The sequence below is a fragment of the Mercenaria mercenaria genome, chromosome 10 (assembly GCF_021730395.1).
Source record: "Mercenaria mercenaria strain notata chromosome 10, MADL_Memer_1, whole genome shotgun sequence".
Lineage (NCBI taxonomy): Eukaryota > Metazoa > Mollusca > Bivalvia > Venerida > Veneridae > Mercenaria > Mercenaria mercenaria.
Window position 1 is genome coordinate 57,549,369 of NC_069370.1, and position 23,130 is coordinate 57,572,498.

Below are 23,130 nucleotides of genomic sequence, written 5' to 3' on the forward strand. Positions count from 1 at the left end.
TCCAGCTTCATATGGTAAATATTGCACAGTGAACATTGGTACCTGCTGGTTCTCGCACATATTTGGTTATAACTATAGATATTAAGTGTGTACTATTTTAAACCTATTACAAAGAGCTGTTGATACACAAACTAGTTATATTTATGTTTACATAATCTATATAAAGAAATTGTTCATATTTTCAAATATGAACTTTAGGTGTAGTAAACACTTAAATCAGTTTGCTTATTTTGCAGTATGAGAACATGGCAACAGCTGATGACAATTTACGCACACAGTTCCAACTCCTTCAAGATCAGCAGCAGAAAAAGTTACTGAGACGTAAACAACGGAAAGAAGAACAGCGTGCTAAAACAGCCTCAGTTTTGCCTTCAAGTACTAATAATGCATTTGGTGTCAGTGACCAACTCGATTTGAAAGTAAGCTTAATGTTTCCTACAGGGCAAATGCTGGCTAGGAGAAAATTGCGATGCATTTTTCCTGGCACTGAGTCTTAGACTATTTAACAAATCTAAAATATATCACTGTTGAATATCAATGTGTCAGGTGATGTATACATTTATTTAATTTCAATTGTTCATGCAGTTTAATAGCAACTATAATTTGCCACTTATAGCAAGTTTCTATAGGCTTCCCATGTCATGTAAATAAATCCATTGTAATTATAAAGAGTTAAGCACCAATTTTTTTTATCATGTTGATATTATAATATAAGTAAGCTTCTATACATATAATTTCTCTAATTAACAGACTTTCAGAATTTTTAAATGTTAATAAATTTGCTCTTGCATAATACAATTTGTGCAGGTCAAAAGCAATTAGAACATTTAGTACCTCAAAACTCTACTAATAATTCAAATGAAAATCAATTGGTCCTAACCAAAAGCAGTTAAAAACATGAAGTTAGCTATTAATAGCAAGCATCAAAGAACATTCCAATGAAAATCTGTAGTACAGACAAATTACCAAGGTGTTACATCATGTTTATTGGAGCTTCTTGCTTGCAGGTGGTCAAGTATTGAGATTTTTAACCATGAAATTGTTTACTTTTTATAATAGTCCAGAAATAGTCCTTCATTTTTCTGTAAGAGTTACAATGTACCAGTAGAAACAGAATATGTGGTACATACAAGTTTTGTTGGTGCATTTGAATTGTAAAATGCTATGAGCATATTTGAGCCGTGCCATGGGAAAACCAACATAGTGGCTTTGCGACCAGCATGGATCCAGACCAGCCTGCGCATCCGCGCAGTCTGGTCAGGATCCATGCTGTTCGCTTTTAAAGCCTACTGCAATTAGAGAAACCGTTAGCGAACAGCATGGATCCAGACCAGACTGCTCGGATGCGCAGGCTGGTCAGGATCCATACTGGTCGTAAAGCCACTATGTTGGTTTTCCCATGGCACAGCTCATTTATGTATTACCCATTTGTTTCAGCTAGCAGATCCAGTTGGGAATAGAAGTTCAAGTTATGTCTCCGAGGAGTTAGTGGATCATCTTAATGAACAGATTAGAGTAAGTACATGTCTTTATGCCCAGCCTCGTCATATAGCGATTGAACTGTCCGTCCATTTGTCCATCCATCTGTACGAACCAGATTTCACTGTTTCGTTTACAGCCATTATTGATCCAAATGAGTTCATACTCGCACTCAACATGACCTACAAACTGACCTATATATAAATGATCTTGACCCTCATAACCTTCACTTTCAAACTTAAAACGTTAATAAACAACATTTTTGGTACCACAGCACACATAAATTGCCCAGTTTAGTTTCTACTCAAACAGACTTTGTGGCAAGACCTACAAACTGACCTATACATAGAAGAGGCAAATTAATCAAGTTAGTGCGTTTTTAGAGTTTTATTATTGCATTAAATTTTATAGAACTTTAAATGTTTGCATAATATTGCATGTAAAAGCTTAGTGTACAAATGATAGATTTTGATATCTTATATTTCTAAGGACCAGCCTTCTAGATTTTTGTCACTTTTAATGCCCCCGAAGGGAGGCATATAGTTTTTGAACCGTCTGTCGGTCTGTCCGCAATTTTCGTGTCCTGTCCATATCTTTGTCATCCATGGATGGATTTTCAAATAACTTGGCATGAATGTGTACCACAGTAAGACGACGTGTCACGCGCAAGACCCAGGTCCGTAGCTCAAAGGTCAAGGTCACACTTAGACGTTAAAGGTCATTTTTCATGATAGTGCATTGATGGGCGTGTCCGGTCCATATCTTTGTCATCCATGGATGGATTTTCAAGTAACTACGCATAAATGTGTGGCACAGTAAGACAATGTGTCGCGCGCAAGACCCAGGTCTGTAGCTCAAAGGTCAAGGTCACACTTAGACGTTAAAGGTCATATTTCATGATAGTGCATTGATGGGCGTGTCCGGTCCATATCTTTGTCATTCATGCATGGATTTTAAAATTATTTGGCATGAATGTGTACCACAGTAAGACGATGTGTCGCGTGCAAGACCCAGGTCCGTAGCTCAAAAGTCAAGGTCACATTTAGACGTTAAAGGTCATATTTCATGATAGTGCAATGATGGGCATGTCCGGTCCATATCTTTGTCATTCATGCATGGATTTTAAAATAACTACGCATGAATGTGTGGCACAGTAAGACGACGTGTCGCGCGCAAGACCCAGGTCAAAGGTCTTAAACTCTAACATCGGCCATAACTATTCATTCAAAGTGCCATCGGGGGCATGTGTCATCCTATGGAGACAGCTCTTGTTTAAATTAAAAAGTACTTTCATTTGTCAGTAATTCTAAATTCACAGTTAACTTATTTTCTTTCAGGAACTAAAAGATGAGAATGGGAGAGTGTACAAACTGCTTAGTGAAAGAGATTTTGAATTGCGTAATCTCAAGAAAAAAAGAGAAGAAGAAAAGGCTGCTCTAGCAGGTAAATGATCTGACTCCTGATTTTGTAAACACATTTTGAGACACTTATGAAGTTTTGTTTTTCATGTAAGTGCTATGGGTTTTAAATCTAGTAACTCATGGGAAGTATGGTAACTCAAGGGAATGATCAGGATAAATACAAGTAATATGTGTCTTTTTCATAAAGTTTTTTTGGAAAGCTGTTTAACTGGTTTATAGAAGGTCAGTGGTTTGACACAAACAGTCAATGCCTGGAGGGGCACTTTGGGTCTTCTTTCACTGTCAGAAGCTGTAATAGTTGCCATATGACAAATTGTGTTGGCATAACTCTAAACCCAACCAAAACTTTTTTTACTTAGACTGGACCACGTAACTTTGTAAATAAATACAGCTGAATACAAGAAACTCATGTACAATGTATATATGTTTTACTCCCAGGACCACTGCCCAAATCATGATTGTGTATTATACACAGGTTAAGATGATTTTCTAACTTCTACTCGTTTTTCAGGGTTTTTTTTCTGGATTGACCTAAAACAAATTTTCGCCAACATTTTATACTTTAATGTGGGATGCGCATTATACACAGATGTGCATCATACATGGATATTTACGGTATAAGTGCAGAATCCTGGAACACTAATTTGTTCAGCTTACTGCCATGTATAACTGAAATACAGCTTAAAACACCATTTTACCCAACAAGAAAAGCAGTGTCATGGTTAGTTCAGTTAGATTTTACATCTGCAAACAATACACTTGTGTATATTAACACTTTTATCTGTCTTAGCAACGGGTGGACCAGTTACCAATGAAACAGCTGGTACAAAGATTGTAGAGCTCTCAAAGAAAGTACGAGAAATGACGGCCGAACTGGAATCTGAGAAAACCAAGAGCCGGCAGTATGCAAAAAAATGCCAGGATTTACAGCAACAGGTTTTTGAAATAATTTTGTTTCTTCCCTGTAGCAAATATTAATTCTAAATAAGTTATTTATCATTGGAGGTTTTTAAGTAATGTTATCATCAGGCTGTGATAATGAAGTAAAATGGGTTTTAATAAGTAAAAAAAGTTCTATTTCCAGATTGAACATTTTTGGTGGCTTTGAAATAGATGGATAATTTTGGAAATATATATATTTTTTTTCTTAAATGAAAACATAAATTGGTCTTTAGATTCCTTCATATACAAATTTATGACATTATTTGCTCTCATCTGTCTGTCCATTCATCCAAATGGCCATCCTTCCAAACTTGTGTCATGCATATCTCAAAAAATATTTGACTTAGAATCGTCAAACTTCATAGGATTGTTATTCAGGGTGTGATATTGTGCACTTGAGGTTTTGTTTGGAATTTTACTTAGTCATATATGTGAAAAATTAGCATTACAGGTCTCACATGTTTCTCAAAAGGTATTGGACATGGTGTCATGAAAAATTGTAGGATTATTATATAGCATGTGGAATTGTGGTGTCATGAATAATTTTAGGATTATTATAAGTTATTATAGCATGTGAAATTGTGGTGTCATGAATATTTTTAGGATTATTATAAGTTATTATAGCATGTGAAATTGTGGTGTCATGAATATTTTTAGGATTATTATATAGCATGTGGAGTTGTGCATTTGATTGTTTTGGGGGAATTTACTAAGCCAGACCAGATTTACTGGCCCTGACATAATGTGAAAGATGCAGTTTAGGCTTAAAAGTTTGTGTAACATGCACATGCATCTCGAAAAGTATTTGACCTTGAGGAATGTTGTGCTTTTATTTGGTTTTTACTCCCCCTCAGCCCCCTTCCCTCCCCCCACCCAAATACTCTTCCAGTTTCTTTTATCATGTGTTTCTTGATGGTATATTGTAGTATCCATACCCTATTCCCCAAATTAATAAATATTTCTATACTATATAAATATTGTATTTAAATAAGAATGTACATGTTTCAGATAGCGGGCATGAATTCAGACGGCAAGTCAATTAGAGCTTCCACAGTCAGTCTTCGATCCAGTATTGATGAAAAGGTACATTGCTTCATTTTAGAAATGATATATCAAAGGCTTGTTTTGATTTATTTAAACTTGTCTGAATGAATTAGTCTATGTATTGTTTAACTACTTCAAAGTGTTTAGATTAATAAAGATGTTCAACTTAAATATTTAAGAGGATTGAACCAGTTATATACAAGACTATAATTACATTTTGTTTACTGACTTGGGCTTCCATGGCCAAGTGGTTAAGGTTGCTGAATACAAATCACTTGCCCCACACTGATGTCGGCTCGGAACCCTGCTTGGGGTATAGAGTTATTCATGTGAGAAAGCCATCCAGCTGGCTTATAGAAGGTCTTTGGTTCTACCCAGGTGCTTGCCCATGATGAAGTAATTCCATCTACTGTCAAAAGCTGGAAAAGTCGCCATATGACGAAGATTATGTTGGTGTGAATCTTAACCAAACAAAGCAAATTGTTTACTGACAGATCATTGTCAAAATGATTGATGTGTTCAACCATACCAGGTATAGAAAATACACGTTTATTTTGATGTGCTCAGCTAGCATCTTATACTAAAAGTAGGTTGATTTGACATCACTCAGACTGTTGCCCTGTAGTATCAAAAATAACAACACATGAATTTTACATTTTGCATAATAAAAGTTTAGCTTTGACAAAATATTATTACCAAAATGCAGGAGAATTTATAATTAAATCTTTGTTACACCCAGATTAAAAGAAGGTAAAGGCTTATTCATTTTAGAGTGATATTGCAGAAAACTGAGACTAAAAGGAAAGTGAAACTAGATGTTGTTACTGTGTAGACTTTGAATACATCCCTGAGTTTTTAGCTCAACTGAGCCAAAGGCTAGTGGTGAGCTTTTGTGATCGCTCAATGTCCATCGTGTGTCGTCCGTCGTGTGTCCGTCAACATTTTCTAAAAAAAGCTTCTTCTTGAAAACCAATGGACAGAATTACACCAAACTTCACAGAAATGATCCTTGGGTAGCCCCCTCTTTCAAAACATGTTCAAAGAATTGAATTCCATGCAGAACTCTGGTTGCCATGGCAACCGAAAGGAAAAACTTAAAAAATCTTCTTGTCCGAAACTGCAAGGCGTAGAGCCTTGATATTTGGCATGTGACCTCATCTAATGGTCCTCTATGAAGATTGTTCAAATTGTGCCCCTGGGGTGAAAAGAGGCCACGCCCCAGGGGTCACAATTTTTGCATAGACCTATAGGAATTTTTTTTAAAATCTTGTCTGAAACCACAAGACCTAGGCCTTTGATATTTGGTATGTAACATTGCCTTGTGGTCCTCTACCAAGATTATTCATATTATTACCCTGGGGTGAAAAGAGGCCCTGCCCTGGGGGGTTTCAAGTTTTACATAGACTTATATAGGAAAAAACGTTAAAAATATTCTTGTCTGAAACTGCAAGGCATAGGCTTTTGATATTTGGTATGTTGCATTGCCTAGAGTTCCTCTACCAAAATTATTCAAATTATGCCCCTGGAGTGAAAAATGGCCCTGCCCTTGGGGTCCCAAGTTTAACATAGACTTATATAGGAAACCTTTTTAAAAATCTTCTTGTCTGAAAGTTCATGGCCTAGGCCTTTGATATTTAGTATGTAGCATTACCTAGTGGATCTCTTACAAGATTTTTCAGATTAAGCCCCTGGGATGAAAGGAGGCCCTGCCCTGGGGGTCACTTGTTATATGAGTTATATAGGAAAAAATACTTGAAAAATTATCAGATCATATTTCCTAAACTGTTTAATTATAATTACCTAATGACCCCAAATGATTAGAGGTCACCTGACTGTGACCTTCACCCACCTACTTTCTTGTTTTTAAAGATACAGCCTTGAAATTTGGATGGCTTGTACAGTTTTTCACACAGATCTTAAAACTGACTTTCAGTGACCATGAATAAGATCTACTGACTTACTTTCTTAATATTTTAGCATCAGTTTGACATTTGAAACATGTAGCTCATATTACTCAGGTGAGCGATCCAGGGTCATCATGACCCTCTTGTTTAGATACTATCACCATATAAACATATATTAACCTTTCCCTTGGGAAAAAAACTGAATGTGCTCGGAAAAACTGAGTGTGCTCGATAAACTGAATGTGGGGAAGTTGTTAAATTACATTTTAAGGTTGTCCTTATAATCTGTGATTCATTCAATATAAATATTTACTTTTCTTTAACTACAGTCAGATGACCCAAATGAGATCAAAGTTTTGCAGGATAAATTGAGACAGATGGAGTCAAAGATGATCGACTATAGAAACAGTAACTCTACGCTCAAACAGGAACTCAGAATTGCTCATAAGGTGAGTAAAGCACAAAATGATTCTTGTAAAGTTTCTTAGTTCAGCTTTAACGGCCATTCTGCGGTTTACCATGGGCAGTGTATGACACCTATTAATTTTGGGACCAGTGGATCAGAGGTCAAGGTCATATTGACTGTTAAATTCTTATCACAAAAATCATTGCAGATAATAAATCGATCTACATTGTACCATACTCATGAGTTGTGGATGAGGACTTTCCAACGGAGATTGAGATTTTGTCCAAAAAACAAGGTCCTGCTGGGTTTTTGGACATGTATCTCAAACCAAGAATGGGATTTCCTTTTAACAACAGTTAAACTGACAGGGTAAATTTATTTTCTCACTGTTTTGGCCATTTTATTGAACTTACTGTTCATTCCTGGAAACATGTTACCAGGCCACTGCATTGACATACAGGTAGTGTAAACTGTTGATATATCTAAATACCATGGTTATCATTGTAATAATTAACTTCAGCATGAGTAAGGTGTAAATAATCCAGTCAGACGATAAAGACATAGTAAAATAAAAAAGTATATGATTGTTGTGAAACAAGCTATGTAAGATAAGATTAGCATATGTGTACTTTATTCAGAATTTTCGGAGGTTCACACATTATTATATACTCATAAGTAGATTGACATATTAATATGCACCATAACTTGTTATCTCAGAGCAGAGAGTGTTTAACTGCATTGACATTAGAAAGCAGCTAACAGCTGTATACACTGAGGAAAGCCATTTTAACACCTTTCTCTCAAATGTGTCAGCAAGGTCCAGTTATGGTAGATATTACAAAAATATGTTAGAATTATTTTGTCTCCTTTTATATTCTTTAGTCTCGAAAAAGATTTATATTGCCTTCTAATGCTAGATTAAATAATTTTCTGTTTAACAGCCATCTGTTGTTACCTGAATGTTACCAGAAATAAATATGAAATGTGACTCGATATATTACTAGGCACTGTCTCAAGAAGTTGGAGACAATGTTAACATACAGCAGTGTTTGAACGGAACTAGCAACTGGCGAGGACGTGCTACACAAATTCAACAGCTTCAGCTGAAGGTACATCGTCATTTTTAAATTCATATATGTCCTTAAACCAGATACTATTGTAAAGTCACAAAAATTCATTGGGGACTAATCTTCATTGGGTCAATCCACAAAATTAGTTTCAGATGTAATAGTAACTTTCCTATTCATCTTATGTTCACAATTTGAAATCAACTAATTCATTTCTCTGTGAAATGTTTTGGCCTTAACTATGAAATTTCATGTCCTCAAAGCTTAATATTAGGTATTGGGTTGGTTCCATTTACAACAGTATTTCAGGTATAAAAAGTAGTTGGTTAACCTGACCATTATTTATGGATTCCATACCAGTACTCACTTGTTTACCTTGAATAAGGTGACAATTTTCATGATTGTGTGATTGATTATTTTAACATCATTTTATACTAGACCCAAACATTGTATAACAGTGATGTCTTTATAATATGATGTATAAATAAATGGCAATATGATACTGTGTATTATAGATCTAGTGAACTTTAACATGAATAATACATAGATAATGCATGTAAACTTTTAGATGTAGTTGCATAATGTATAGTCTGTAACTCATGTGAGACAAGCAATGTGAGATTAAATTATTTCACATGGTACTTTATTTAGGGTGTTTTGAATGTCTCGAGTGAGAAAACCATGGAAATTAAACATTTAAAATGAAATACTGAAACAAAATGTATAGAAACTACAAGATGCTGCACAGGCATTTGATTGCGAAATAGAAGAAATCTGTTCTTTTTTACACATTTATCTCCCTTTAATACTTTTAGAATGAAGAACTGAAACAAGAAGTACAGAAACTACAGGGTGCTACACAGACAACTGATCTAGAGGCAGAAATGCTGGGAATCAAGAAGAAATCAGCTGTAGAGAGACATAAAGATCAATTGAAGAAATTGGAGAAGGAGAAGAAAGATGCTCAAGGAGTAAGTTGTGTGACCTTGGCCTTGGCCTTTAACATCATTACTTTGTTTTCTATTAAACATTTCCTTTTAGTGTGTCTTGAGTATTGGGCAACTTTATATTGGTGTTTGTTTACTAGTATACCTTCAGAGTAAAACATTTGCATTGATGAATTAAATGGAATATGTGTTTAATTAATTTTATAAATTTCCCTTCTGATTTCTTGCCTAAGGGGATTATGCAGAAAGTGGATCTTTGTTAATATTAGTTCTTGCATAAAACTTCTGTTAGGCCTAACAAAAGATTGTTTCCTACCCTAAAAAGTTGTAAAGTAGAAGTGGGTTTTGGTGTCCTCCCATTTTAGAACTTTACCTGTTACAGGAAAAGTAGCCAGGGCTTCAAAACATTATAGCAGGAGAAAAATCCTGCACCGAAGCCCTAATGAATCCCTTGAAAGCTGTGTTAATTGGAATGCTAAGAATGCTGTTATAACCCTTTTTAATATGCCAAAACAACATATAATAAGACAGCTTTCTGTATGCACATCCATCTGTTAGCAATTTTGTGTCCACTCAGTAACTTAAGAATGTTTTCACCTATGATCCTCACACTTGATATGAGAATTGGTAAAGTGAATGACTATAAGTTTGGAAGTCACTAGGCCAAAGGTAAAGGTCACAGTGAGTGTTAGTACAAAAAGAGTTTCCACTCTATCTTGAGAATCAACAATTGCTCCTGAATATTTTGAGAACCATTTCACCATTGACCTTCAAATTTTGCAGTTACATTTTCAGTTTGCAGTAAGATTATCCCTATTGATTTTGAGGTCAAAGGTCAATGCAAAATACAAAATCTGAACGATCTTTCTTACTACCAACTTGAAGACTTCACTAGTTCAGACTTTAACTTGGTTATCTTTGACGATCTTTAACGTGGCAGCTAATACTGCAAGCTGATTGTGTGGACAAAAAGTATGTTTATTTCAGAAAATGGTTGCAGAAAAAGAAGCTTTGGAGGAGGAAAATTTTGCTCTCAAGCATAAATTGGATGTTTCTAAAACAAGGTAATGTTCGCAGATGTGGTATTTTATACGCTCTTGTGTTCATCTGTCTGTCTGTCATACTTTGTGTCCGGAGCATAATTTTATAGCCATTAAAGATATTGACTTTAAACTTGGTATATAGGTAGATGGCAATGAGACAATGTGCAGAGTGCTTGAACCGGCTCTGTAGGTCAAAGTTCAAGGTCACAAATTGAGCTAAAAGGTCAAATTTGGCCATCATATTTCATGTCCAGAGCATAACTAAATAACCAAGCAAGGTATTGACTTCAAACTTGGCTTGTAGGTAGACTGCGATGAGACAATGTGCAGAGCACATGAACTGGGTCTGAAGGTCAAAGGTCAAGGTCACAAATTGAGCTCAAAGATCAAATTTGTCTGTTTTATTTCGTGTCCGGAGCATAACTTAACCATTCAAGGTTTTGACTTCAAACTTGGGATGTAGGTCGGTGGTGATGAGTCGATGTGCAGAGTGCATGAACCAGGGTGGTAGGTCAAAGGTCAAGGGCACAGCAAGGTGAAATCTGCCCATCATATTTTATGTCCAGAGCATAACTTAAAAATCCATGAATTTTTGTAGGAGTTGTGGCCCCTTTTCAATTTAAACACCCAACCCTAAATCCTGGATTTGCCCTTAGTATGACAGTTACTTTAGTAAAGTGCTCAGTTGCATTAAAATGCTTAAGGCAGTTTCTGTAAGTAATTGCTAATGCAAGGAACTGTGTTGAGATTAGTATATGAATATTGCTTATCTAATGGAAAGCTCTGAATGATTCTGTAGATATTCCATATGGCTGTTGACATATTTTGGATATGGTTTGTAATAAATTCAACACCCTTACTGAACAGATAAAATGAACATACCAAAATAAAATTAGATGTCATGGTAGCTGTATGACTTAAGTGGTTAAGGTTGCAGACTTCAAATCACTTGCCTGTCACCACTCTGGGTTTGAAACCTGGCTTTGGGTGTAGAATTCTTTTATGTGAGGAAGCCTTCCAGCTGGCTTGTGGAAGGTTTGTGGTTCTGCCTAGTTGCCTGCAGGTGCCTTATTTAATTCTCTAGGGGATTTCTCTACATTGAAAAACTGGAAAGTCGCAGTGTGACCTGTAATTGTAGTGATGTGATGTTAAAACCAATAAAACAAAAATAGCTAACTGTAAAATAAGTTACATACTGAATATTTCACAAGCCAAACATAAAACCAAAGGGGGCATTGGCAAATTTACTGTTTTTGATTAAAATGATGCAAAGTATATTTAAATATGCAAACTATACTGAAATTGGCTATTAAAGTTAAAATTGTCCTACGTTGAACCATTTCAGAATACTGCAAAGTAAATTTTGTTATTTAACATGCTAAGAACATTATAAAAACATTTGAAAAAGAAAATGAAATTAAAGTTAAAATGAAATGTAGTGTCATTTTATTTTATTATTTCAGGAACCAGGTGCTAAGTACTGAAATAAAAAACCTGAAGAAACAGGTGCCGGAGTTGTTACAGAAAAATGAACATGATAATGAACTTATAGAGGCTCTTATGGTATGATATATGTTTTCTATGAAGGAAGTTATTATACGCCTGAAGGGAAGTATTATGTTATGATGCCAGTGTCCGTCTGTCTTAATGTCCGTTAGCAATTTCGTGTCCGCTCTCTAACTCTTGAAGTGCTTGAAGGATTTTTTAAAAAATTGGCACAAATGTTTAGCACATCGAGACAACATGCAGAGCGCATGTTTCAGAAGGCTTGCTTCAAGGTCAAGGTCACACTTTCGGCGTAAATTGCTCAGCATTGCTGTGCTCTATTTTGATTCAGGAGGAGTTATCTGGACTCAAAGTTATAAAATTTAATTTCCCAAAATTCAGGATCTTTTTGGGGGGCACATTTTTATGCCCCCCCCCCCCACCTTTTCGAGGAAGGAGGGGTATATATGTTTTGCAGATGTCAGTCTGTCTGTCAGTCCATAGACCAATCAGTTTCTGGATGATAACTCAAGAACGCCTGGGCCTAGGATCATGAAAGTTGATAGGGAGGTTGGTAATGAGCAGCAGATGACCACTATTGATTTTGAGGTCAGTAGGCCAAAGGTCAAAGTCACATTGACCCAAAACAGATAAATGGTTTCCGGATGATAACTCAAGAACGCTTGGGCCTAGGATCATGAAAGTTGATAGGGAGATTTGTCATGACCAGCAGATGACCCCTGTTGATTTTGAGGTCAGAAGGTCAAAGCTCAAGGTCACAATTAGCCGGAACAGTTAAACAGTTTCCGGATGATATTTCATGAACGCTTGGGCCTAGGATCATGAAATTTGATAGGGTGGTTGGTCATGACAAGAAGATGATCCCTATTGATTTTGAGTTCAGTAGGTCAAAGATCAAGGTCACAGTGACCCTGAACATTTAAACTGTTTCCAGATGATTACTCAAGAACGCTTTGGCCTAGGATCATGAAAGTTTAAAGGGAGGTTGGTCATGACCAACAGATGACCCCCCTTTCGATTTTGAGGTCAGTATATCAAAGGTCAAGGTCAGAGTGACCCTGAACAATTAAACCATTACTGTATGATAGCTTGAGTACGCTTGGGCCTAGGATCAAGACAGTTAATAAGGAGGTTGATCATGACCAGCAGATGACCCCTATTGATTTTTAGGTCAGTAGGTGAAAGATCAAGGTCACAGTGATCCAGAACAGTTAAACCTTTTCCGGATGATAACTTGAGAACGCTAGGGCTTAGGATCACGAAACTTAATAGGGAGGTTGATCATGACCAGCAGATGACCCCTATTGATTTTGAGGTCATTATGTCAAAGGTCATGGTCACAGTGACCCGAAACAGTTAAACCGTTTCCGTACGATAACATTGACCCAGAACAGTAAAACGTTTTTTGCAAAATAACTAGAGAATGCTTTGGTGTAAGATTACATTTGATACGGAGGTCACTTATGACTGTTAAATGACCCATAATTATTGATTCGAGGTCAGTACGTCAAACGTGCAGTGCACAGTGACCAAATAATTTCTGTTCCTTGTGCAGTTACTGAATGCATCAAGAGGGGCATTTCGTGTTCTATGAGCTCTTGTTAAAATTGACCAATGACTAGGCTGCAATCTGAGACTGGTCTCTCTAAAGTCATGTTTACAATCTTGGAGCCATGGGCCTGTTTCATAAAGCTACTTAGGACAACATTTGAACTTGTGGTGAAAGGTATTACATGAAAATCCTTTGAAACTTGTACGGTAGATTCTTTTGAACTATTTGACAATTTCTTTGGCCTGAGTCAGACAACAAGAATATGATAGTTAACATTAAATTAAAGACACATTTTTGGAACTTTAAATGTTGTAGCCAGTAAAAAAGGCTATGCACAAATCCATAGAACCGTAGATGAAACTTTTGAACTTTCTTCAGTCGGGCTTTAAAATGGTGTTTCAGTCCTCAGCAAATTAGGTTACATGTGAATCATGTTACAAATGTATTTTTCTAGATGATTAATTTTGAATAGTTACCTGTCCAGAGCAGATAAGTGTAGGATTAACATCTGGAAAGATTCTTACATGAAGATACAATTATTTATAAAAAAATGAGCAGACAATGTTAAATATTAACCAAGAGCCATGAACAATAACTTAAAAAATTTACAACTTCCCATTGGTTAATAAATAGTCAAATTTTGAATACAGTCTTAAATGAATGCTGATTTTTTTCTAACTACAGAAAGAGCAAACAAATTTACGACAACAGTTGGATGAAGCACGGAAGAACCAACACAATATCAAACTGGAGCAACAACACAAAATGAATGAAATGAATGCTAAAGAACAACATGAAAAGAATGTGGTTGAACAACTTAAAACTATAGTGGCAGACAAAGAAACTAAAGTTAAAGTTTTAGAAAATGAGATACAACAGTTAAAACTTGCAGTAAGTGACATTCTTATAAGAGTTTTCTGTACACTGTAGCAAAGATGTACATCACATAGAGGTTTTGGTGTCGTCTGGGGTACAGTTACCCCTTTGTATAGACAAGGGCTCCAGCCGTCAAAATGGCTTCTGTAGAAGTCTCAGATGTTACGTTAAAATTCCAGCTTATACACACTGACACTGCTTAAATATAAATAGCCACAAAAATCATTTTCATTTCTGGCTGTTGTAAATCGTTTCTTGTACAGTGTGCTGAGAAACCCTTACTATTTCTTCAAAAAGGTCTAGTCTGACAAGATCACATTCACAGGAGGGTCTTAGATCTTAAACCAGACAAAAAAATTATCAGAAGTTTAATGCTCTGTCACTGCTGCTTGTGACTGAGATAAAGAAAAGCATTAATGAAAATAGTATTTGCATGTAAAAAGTAAAAAAGAAAGAGAAATGGTATTTGCCTATAGTATTGAATTTCTGAGTTGACTATTTGCAGCATCTACAGAGAGCCCAAGCCAACAAGTTGTTTGAACCTTCAGGGAACCAGTCAATGGCCAGTGGACAAACACCAGTTCCAGTCCAGAATGTAACGATTGACAGTAGACCTTCTACTGGGTTTGAGACCATAGATCTGCAGTACAATATTGGCACAGATACCCCACCACCAGATTCCAGGTACATGTTAGTTTCTGTAGAAGAGACTCCCATTGAAGCTGTAAGCAAATATCCCCTGTAAAACATGGAAGTCTGTATATTTCTTTTTTGAGTACTAACATACCTACCGGTACCTAGTTTTAAAAAGTCAATAATTGACCTATTTCAGTTTCATTATTCATTAGTTTTGAAACGGGCTCAAAATCAAAACCCTCCTTGATTATGGAACCATCTTACTTGTACTAAACTAGACACTTGTTTCTCCCAACTTCCACACTGCCCTAGCTGTTTAAGGAAAGGGTAGAGCATGTTATTTGAAAATTTTGTGTGGATCCCGTGCCTTCAGCAGGAGACATACATAACTGTGAAAACATTTATATCCTTTGCAAGACTTATTTTTGCAGATTTCATGGTTGCATCAGTCCATAAAATTAAATCACAGTGAATATATAAAATTCTCATTTATTTCCAGAAGTTGAAATCCACAAATTTATATCCTCGTGAAATAGCCATTTTGACCAATACCAGGAAATTAACCGGTGATTTTGTCTTTGCAACCAGTGCAGACCAAGATCAGCCTACACATCCATGCAGGCTGATCTTGGTCTGCACTGTTCGCTATTCAGTCAGTATATTTTCAGTGATCACCTCTTCGAAAAATAAATTCTCTGCCCAAATTGAATCATAGACCAGTCCATTTTAGAAATTTAGCAGCGTAAATGTTAAATGATTTCACAGTATGTATTAATACTTGAGAAATTTCTCTTTTGTGTACATATTTTTGGCTAGTTTTTACACTTTCTATAAATGAGCAATGAACATAATTGTATTGATTTGTTTGAAGGATGTCAGAAGTTCCTAATATGCCATTATCAGATGGAAATGCCCTTCCATCTAGAGGCCCTGTAGTGGAATTTGCAAAGCCTCCATCACGGGGGCTTTCCAGGAGCCATTCTAGAAACAGCAGACCCTTATCTGGTAATAGACCACTATCAGGAAATAGACCTTCATCCAGCAGGTAAGTGAATGTAACATTTTCTCCTTCTGCTTCTTACGTCCTACACTGTCAGACCAGCAGCCTCGGTGAAACTTTTGGGTCCTCGCAGGTCCTCAGTGCCTCTGTACAGTTTCTGGTGGATCGAGGTATCTGTCAGCCAAGTCGCAGCTAGCTCCTGGTCATGTCTTTTACATTTCTAGAGTACATGCTCCATGGTCTGATCTTCCTCACCACGTGGACAGGTTGGTGATTGTGCTATCATTTTCTCCTTTCTGACATAAAATTAGGAATTGGGCATAAAATTAGGAGTTAGATATAGAACAAAGGCATTGGACATAAAATTAGGGAGCAAAATAAAATGAGAGCACAGGCATGAGTGAAAATTTAGAATGAGTTTAATGGTTTGACCTTACATGTAAAACAAACATACTTAATTTTCACCTTGATTTTAGCGAAAGGCTCATACTGTGTAACCCAGTTTCATAAAAACATAGAAATAAAGAAGTGTCATAGATTGGACAAGATATGTTTACACATGATATTAACCATATACTTGTAACTTAAAGTGGTGTAAGCATGCAGGAAAAAATGAATAGATATTGAATTATATATTTCAGTCAGGAGTATTGTACAATAGCCCTGGATGCCAGTGTAGAGAAATAGACTAATATTGTGCATATATGCTTTAGTAAGTTGTGGATAATGATATATATAACTAGGCACAATACCAGAGTTAAGAGAGCTTCGAACAGTAGCCCAGGTTGTGGAGGTAGAGGGAGATAGACTAATATTTCATATATATATTTCAGTAAAACTGTAGATAATGAGATGTACAGCCAGCTACAGTACCAATGTCAGGAGTATCGTACAGTAGCCCAGGTTGCTGAGGTAGAGAGAGATAAGCTTATGGAACTGATGAAAGTCTTGCAAACAAGGTAACAGTTTGGGGGTCACATTGACCTTGAGCTGAAAATCTGTTTCCGATTGGCACTGAAGAAAGCTTCTGTCTGCAGTTGATTGCCTATGGTCAGTAGTGAACCGTATTGCTTTAGAGTCAAAGGTGACCTTGAGACTGGAAACCAGTTTTCGCTCAAGAATGCTTTGGCATCCAGACATCAACTTCATAGGCTGATTGCCTGTGGTCAGTGGATTACCTGTATTATTTTTGGGGTCATGGCGACCTTGATACTGAGAACAGTTTTGGCTCAGTAACTAAAGAAGGCTTTGGCCTACAGTCATCAAACTTCATAGGCTGATTAACATTGGTTAGTAGATAACTCCTTATTTTTTTGTTGGTTAGTTTGTCAACGTTCCAAGGTCACATTGAACTCGAGACCGAAAACAGTTTCCACTGAATGGCTAAAGAACGCCTTGGTCAACTGTTGTCAAACTTCATTGGATGATTGACTGTGGATAGTAGATGTCCCCTTTAGTTTTGGGGTCTTTAGGTCAAAGATCTAGGTCACAGGTACCTCAAGACAGAAAGTGGTTTCCACTCAGTAATTTAACCCTTAGCCTGCTGGCGGCAAGTATTTCTGCCTTTGCGACCAATGCAGACCAAGATCAGCCTGCACATCCGTGCAGTCTGATCATGGTCTGCACTGTTCGCTATTCAGTCAGTAAATTTTTAGTAAACACCCCTTCAAATGATAAATGGTACTGCCCATATTGGAAGATGGACCAGTCCATTATAGAAATTTAGCATGGTAAGGGTTAAGAACACGATAGCCTACTGTCTTCAAACTTCATAGGATGATTGCCTTTGGTCAGTAGTTGATCCCTATTATGTTGGTATGCTACTGAATTACTTTTAAAAAGTCACATTTATCCATGTCACACATGTCTGTGGTATATATTATTAACTCCCACTTTTTTGTATTATTCAGGTTGGATGACTCAGCCCATAAACTTCAGGAAAGTCAAAAAGAACTTGTTGACCAAAGAAGGAGAAATGCGCTGCTGGAGAAACAGGTGGCTAAGGCTAACCTTACTACTGCAAGATCTGGTAATACTCGCGTTGATTTATGTAACTAGGATAAAGAAACATGAACCCAGAAATGTGATTGTTATTTAGGTTTTTGAGACACATATTAATCCTATATTAAAGACACATTATGCCTTTAATGGCTTTGACTTTTAGTGACTATACACAGTTGTTTACTGGTTAATATTAGAAAGACATTGAACATCATGTCTTATTTAAAAATATCTTTCTTATTTTTCATTTATGGTTTTGGTTACATATCATTATGCTTGAAATCTGATCAGGGTTGAAATTTAGGCCACTGAAATCAGATCTTCCTAAGTGAACTATCACACGTCTCAATGAAATTTCTTCCCTCCATTTCTAATTGTCACCCCCACCAGGTCTCTTTCCAAGACAAACTACACGTAATGATTTGCTTCATACTTGAAGCCATGATTCTCAAAAATTATACAGTATGGGAAATCGAGGGCTGAATATAATAATATTCAAGGCTTATCCAGTTAAATCATAGACATTGAGAGTAACAAGGAAAACAGTTGAAATCAATTCACAAGGATTTTACAGTCATTTAACACAGCATTTAGGAATACACAAAGAACATTACGATAAAATATTGTTTAGAATTATGATTTACATAAAGTTCAAGTGAAACACAGAACAGTGAGCGGCGCATTCGTAATGTCCTTGCAATCAACCAAATAATTATATAAATAGAAATTTTAGCTCTGCTATACAAAGTATATGGAGAGCTATCCTGCTCTAGTCGGCATCTGTGTCCGTTCTGCATCCATACCTTAGTTAAAGTTTGATGCACTTTCACTTTTTCTCTGTTATTACTTGATTGATTTGCTTCAAACTTAAAATAGTTATTCCTCACCATAACCCACATCATATGACATCATATGACATAATGACCATAACTCTTGTACCAATATTTTATGAATTTTATCACCCTTTTTGGTTTGAATTACAGGTTAACATTTTTGTGCACTTTGACTCTATCTTACTAAATGGATTTGATTCAAACTTAAATGTAGTTGTTCCACATCATCACCCACATAATATAACATAAGGTACGTAACTTTGGAACCAATTGTTTATGAATAATGCCCCCTTTTACTTAGAATTTGAAATTAATTTTGATGCATTTCACTGTATCTGTGTTATTGTAGAAGGGATTTGATTCAAACTTAAAACTTAAAAATGGACAAGATAAAAATTATGTGTTTATAAAAAAATTATAATCATATGTCAATAAAAATGATTTATTCCAAGAGTCTACGGTTAATTGAGGCAGACCTCATAAATGCTAACAGAGTATTTTATGTTAGGCGCAGTTGTATTTATTGTAAGTTTTGTGACCGAAAAAATATGTGAATCATAGTCTTATCGTAACCAAGTAACTCACATGCACTAAATAAACATAATCATTGTGCAATTAAATTTACAGTATTTACTGATTTTTCTTGAGGAAATTCAACATAATTTTGATGAATTTTGGATCTACATTCCAAAAAGAACTCGCCCGTTAGGTAAAGTATACTGGAAGTTCCACTTGTCTCAGCCAGACTGACCAGTGCAAGTAAGCTAGTGGAATTTTACATCACTACTAATGCACTGGAACAAAGATATCCAGAATCCCCAGGGGTAGTAGTAATGATTGGACCAGTCTACTTTACCTGCTGGAAAATCTGTGAAAACTGGGAGTTAAATCAAATGCCTCCTCAATAGATTGTACAATGATTGATCAATTAATCTTCGTATTTTGTAGCTGGTGGAATGTCTGCGAGGAAGAAGTCCAGTATAACTGCCAGTGTAACAAACTTGCCTACAATGCCAGAGGATGATGATGTACGCAATATGTCTGTAGAGGAACTAGTCGTTAAGTATGTAACTTTTCTTTACAATATCTACACTTGTAAATCTTTTGAAAAAACACAGTAATTTGAATCACCTATACAATAGTTGGTCTCGTGTCCGCTGACTTTATTGGGCCCTGGTTGAAAGTTTGGTGGTATTATTGTATTTTATTGATGAGTTGCTTTATTTCTTGTTTTCCTTCATTTGTTATGAACACAGTTATAACAGATTTCCAAGTATAATGAAGAATTTCAAATTTTTGCCCTTCGTCTTTGTAAAATCAGTAATTTGCATATGGACTAATTCATAGTCATTGTACATCCACAAACTCATGTCCCTATGAAATAGCAGTTTTTGTTGAAATCATGAAATAAAATGTTTTCACAGATATAATAGTTACACTGAACATAATTATAGTGAATTATTGGATTTCAAATGTTTTCTCATAGAAGATGCATCCAAGGCAAAATAGGTTTTAGTTTTTTAATGTTATTTTATCAGCTTTCTTGTAACACCTTTTTAACCACGCTTACTTACAATATACTATTGTTTGTTTTTATTTCAGTTTGGAAATTCAGCGTGATGAAAATGAAGCATTAAAAACAGCTTTACAGACAACTTTGAAATCCAAAGAAGAAGATATGAAAATTTATAGTGACACTATAGAAGAAACTAAAAAAGTGTTCCTTCAAGCTTTAAGACAGTATAAACAAACAGTGCATGGGACGTAGCACAGATTTATATTTAAATTGTGTTGAAATATAAATTTGTTAGAGATGTGATAAAAATAGCTGAAATATATTATGAATATTTATTGACTGAGTCAGAAGTCATTAAAACAGATTTTACAAATAAAATATGGTTAAAATGCATGCCTTAATAAATTTACAATGTTTTTATTTTCCAGAGATGTTAAGAAATTGTATGTTAATTCCCTTAAATGAGAAAAGGACATACAGTATGTCCATTGTTCGTTTTAAATTTCTAGTCAGGATAGTCTTATGGTTGTCAATGGATTTGCACAAAATTGTTTATCAAATATTGGGTCTTGCTGGTTAGATCACTCCTACATTTATTTCCCTTTAACTATGCAGTTGTGTAAAAATTGTTATGAAAAATCAGGTTTGTTAAATGATGGTATCAGGGGTTTTTTGCTTTTGTTTTGACCCTTTACTTTTAAACTTTGTAGTTGTGGAACATATTTAAATCAAATTTTTGAAAGTGTAGGGCATGTAGTTTTATCAGAGTGGTCATCTAGCATTGAAAAAATATAATCGTAGTTAATCACAAGTTTTCTGAACACACTTTGTATAACTAGATGTACCCATGCTTGTAATAAGTTCTTTTTTTTTTTGCATACCGTGTGTTTCAGGTGCTTACTTGGGTGCCTAGGATGACTCCTACTGCAAAAAATGGTGAAGATAATTATGCATAGATTCCAACACAACAAAACTACTGTAAGAAAGGTGTTAAAACACTGAATTAAAAAAGAGTAATTGGTTGTATGCAAGAAAATTCTAACTGGCTGTAGGTGTGTACGTGAATACCTGGCTTTCCAATAACAGATTAGACAGTAACTCAGCAGGTCCTTTTTTACTGTCTTTAAAGTTTGCCAGAGCCCTGTAACTGCTTATGCAATTGCCTGCAAGTTGGGTATTCTCAGCAATACATACAACCAGTGAATTATTTTGTAAAGACTTGAAATAAATCCTTACCTGATGTTTACTCCTACATTTGTAATATCAGAATGTTTCTTCATTTCATTATCCTCCACTTTGAAGAGGAGGGTGCTTTGTTTTGCTCATGTCTGTTGGTCCCTTCGTCTGTCTGTTGAAAAAGGTTTTGGCCTACAGTTGTCAAACTTCATCGGATGATTGCCTTTGGTCACTGGATGACCCCTATTGGTTTTTGGGTCAGTAGGTCAGGGTTTGACCTTGACATGGAAAACAATTCAGATGAAGAACAAGAGGATGCTGTTGTCTACAGTTGTTTAATGTTTTAGGATGATTGCCTGTTCTTAGTAGATGACCTCTAAGATATTGAGGGAAATCTGTTTAATATCAAAGTCACAATGATCTTTAGACTGTAAGTAGTTTCAGGTCAGAAATTGGAGAATGCTTGGGCCTACAGTGGTCAGACTCCATAGGTTAATTGCATGCGGGCACTGGATTAGCATTAATGTTGTTAAATGTCAAGGTCATAGTGGTATGGCAACTTTAATTGGTTTTGATCTTTGACAGGAGAGTGTTACAGCTTGATTGTTTATGGTCAGTAAATAACTCTGTAATGGTCATGAAATAGAAAATTACACATACAGTGTCTTTCAACAGACTCTCATGGGGGGCATTGTGTTTGTTACTATGAATATAAAGTTATAGTCCTTTACTTATATATTTTGTGCATTATTTATGTGGATACTGTGAAATAGTAATATTTGTTACGGACACAGTGGATTTAATTGCTAGGTCAGTCTAAGAAATTACATCCAAATGAATAAGTACACAAGTATATTTCCCATTCAGTTTTTTCTTTGAAATTTTAATCTAGAAATTCATATACCCACGAAACAGTTATTTTTGCCAAAAACCACAAAATTTCATTGCCATAAAATTAAATGATTTCACAAGTCATTAACTTTATTGGTATAAAAATTGCTCCTAGGTATGTATCTTGGATTTCAGATTTTAAAATGGTTGTAAGATTTAAGTTGTTTCTTAGGATTTAATTTTGTGGATTGACTTAACAACTGAATCCTCAGAAAAAAGACCTCATTTGATTATGATTTCATAATATATAATGCATGTCCAGTTAACTTCACCTTCATGAAATAGATTTTCTTAATTATGCCAATATAAAACAAATAAAACTATATATGATTCAGTGACTTTAAAAGGCATCTGAATTATAGGGTGAAATTGAGTTTTTCAGTAAATTGTGTATTTAAATTTTAAAATAAAAATTTATTTATTAAAGTAATTTTGTTGTATTGTACCTAAAATGCCCCCTTTTTTGGTGTCCGGTAGTACACCACAATATTACAGCTCGTTATACAGTCAAACCTGTCTATAAAGACCACCCATGGGAGAGTCAAAATGGGGTCTTTATTGGGAGGTGGTCTTTATTCACAGGTTTAAATACACTGTAACTGTTAAAATGGGAAACAAAACATGTGGTCTTTAGAGCCAGGTGGTCTCTGTTCAGAGGTGGTCTTTAACACAGGTTTGACTGTACTTGCTAAGACTGTTGTCTGATGGTCAGTTCAACTTATTGAGACATTATTTCTGGAACAATCTGAAACAAAAGGTAACTCACAAGAAGTTTGAATGATTACAAAACCTCAGTCATGTTCGACAATAGGCTTGAATGCTTTAGTAACACAAGAGTTTGAAAATTATATAAAACTGACTTATTTCACATTAATATGTTAGTGACTACA

At 35.6% G+C, this 23,130-nt stretch overlaps 1 protein-coding gene across 1 annotated transcript; it reads left to right on the top strand.

The window, feature by feature from the left end:
- Positions 1 to 214: 214 nt before the first annotated feature.
- LOC123561465 (coiled-coil domain-containing protein 13-like) lies at positions 215 to 22,670 on the top strand. Its single transcript, XM_045353846.2, has 17 exons — positions 215 to 419; positions 1,438 to 1,515; positions 2,817 to 2,922; positions 3,691 to 3,836; positions 4,851 to 4,925; positions 7,120 to 7,239; positions 8,201 to 8,305; positions 9,079 to 9,234; positions 10,198 to 10,274; positions 11,717 to 11,816; positions 13,996 to 14,202; positions 14,693 to 14,871; positions 15,695 to 15,868; positions 16,657 to 16,782; positions 17,734 to 17,852; positions 19,606 to 19,720; positions 20,260 to 22,670. The coding sequence occupies exons 1-17, from the start codon at positions 246 to 248 to the stop codon at positions 20,423 to 20,425; spliced, it is 2,223 nt and encodes a 740-aa protein (XP_045209781.2). The 5' UTR covers positions 215 to 245; the 3' UTR covers positions 20,426 to 22,670.
- Positions 22,671 to 23,130: the final 460 nt, after the last annotated feature.

What these genes read in the sequence shown, in the direction of transcription:
- LOC123561465 (XM_045353846.2), top strand. Translation starts at nt 246, where the DNA reads ATGGCAACAGCTGATGACAATTTACGCACACAGTTCCAACTCCTTCAA. An exon ending in GATCCAGTATTGATGAAAAG is followed by an intron (nt 4,926 to 7,119) that starts GTACATTGCTTC and finishes CTTTAACTACAG; the next exon opens with TCAGATGACCCAAATGAGAT. An exon ending in ACCCCACCACCAGATTCCAG is followed by an intron (nt 14,872 to 15,694) that starts GTACATGTTAGT and finishes ATTTGTTTGAAG; the next exon opens with GATGTCAGAAGTTCCTAATA.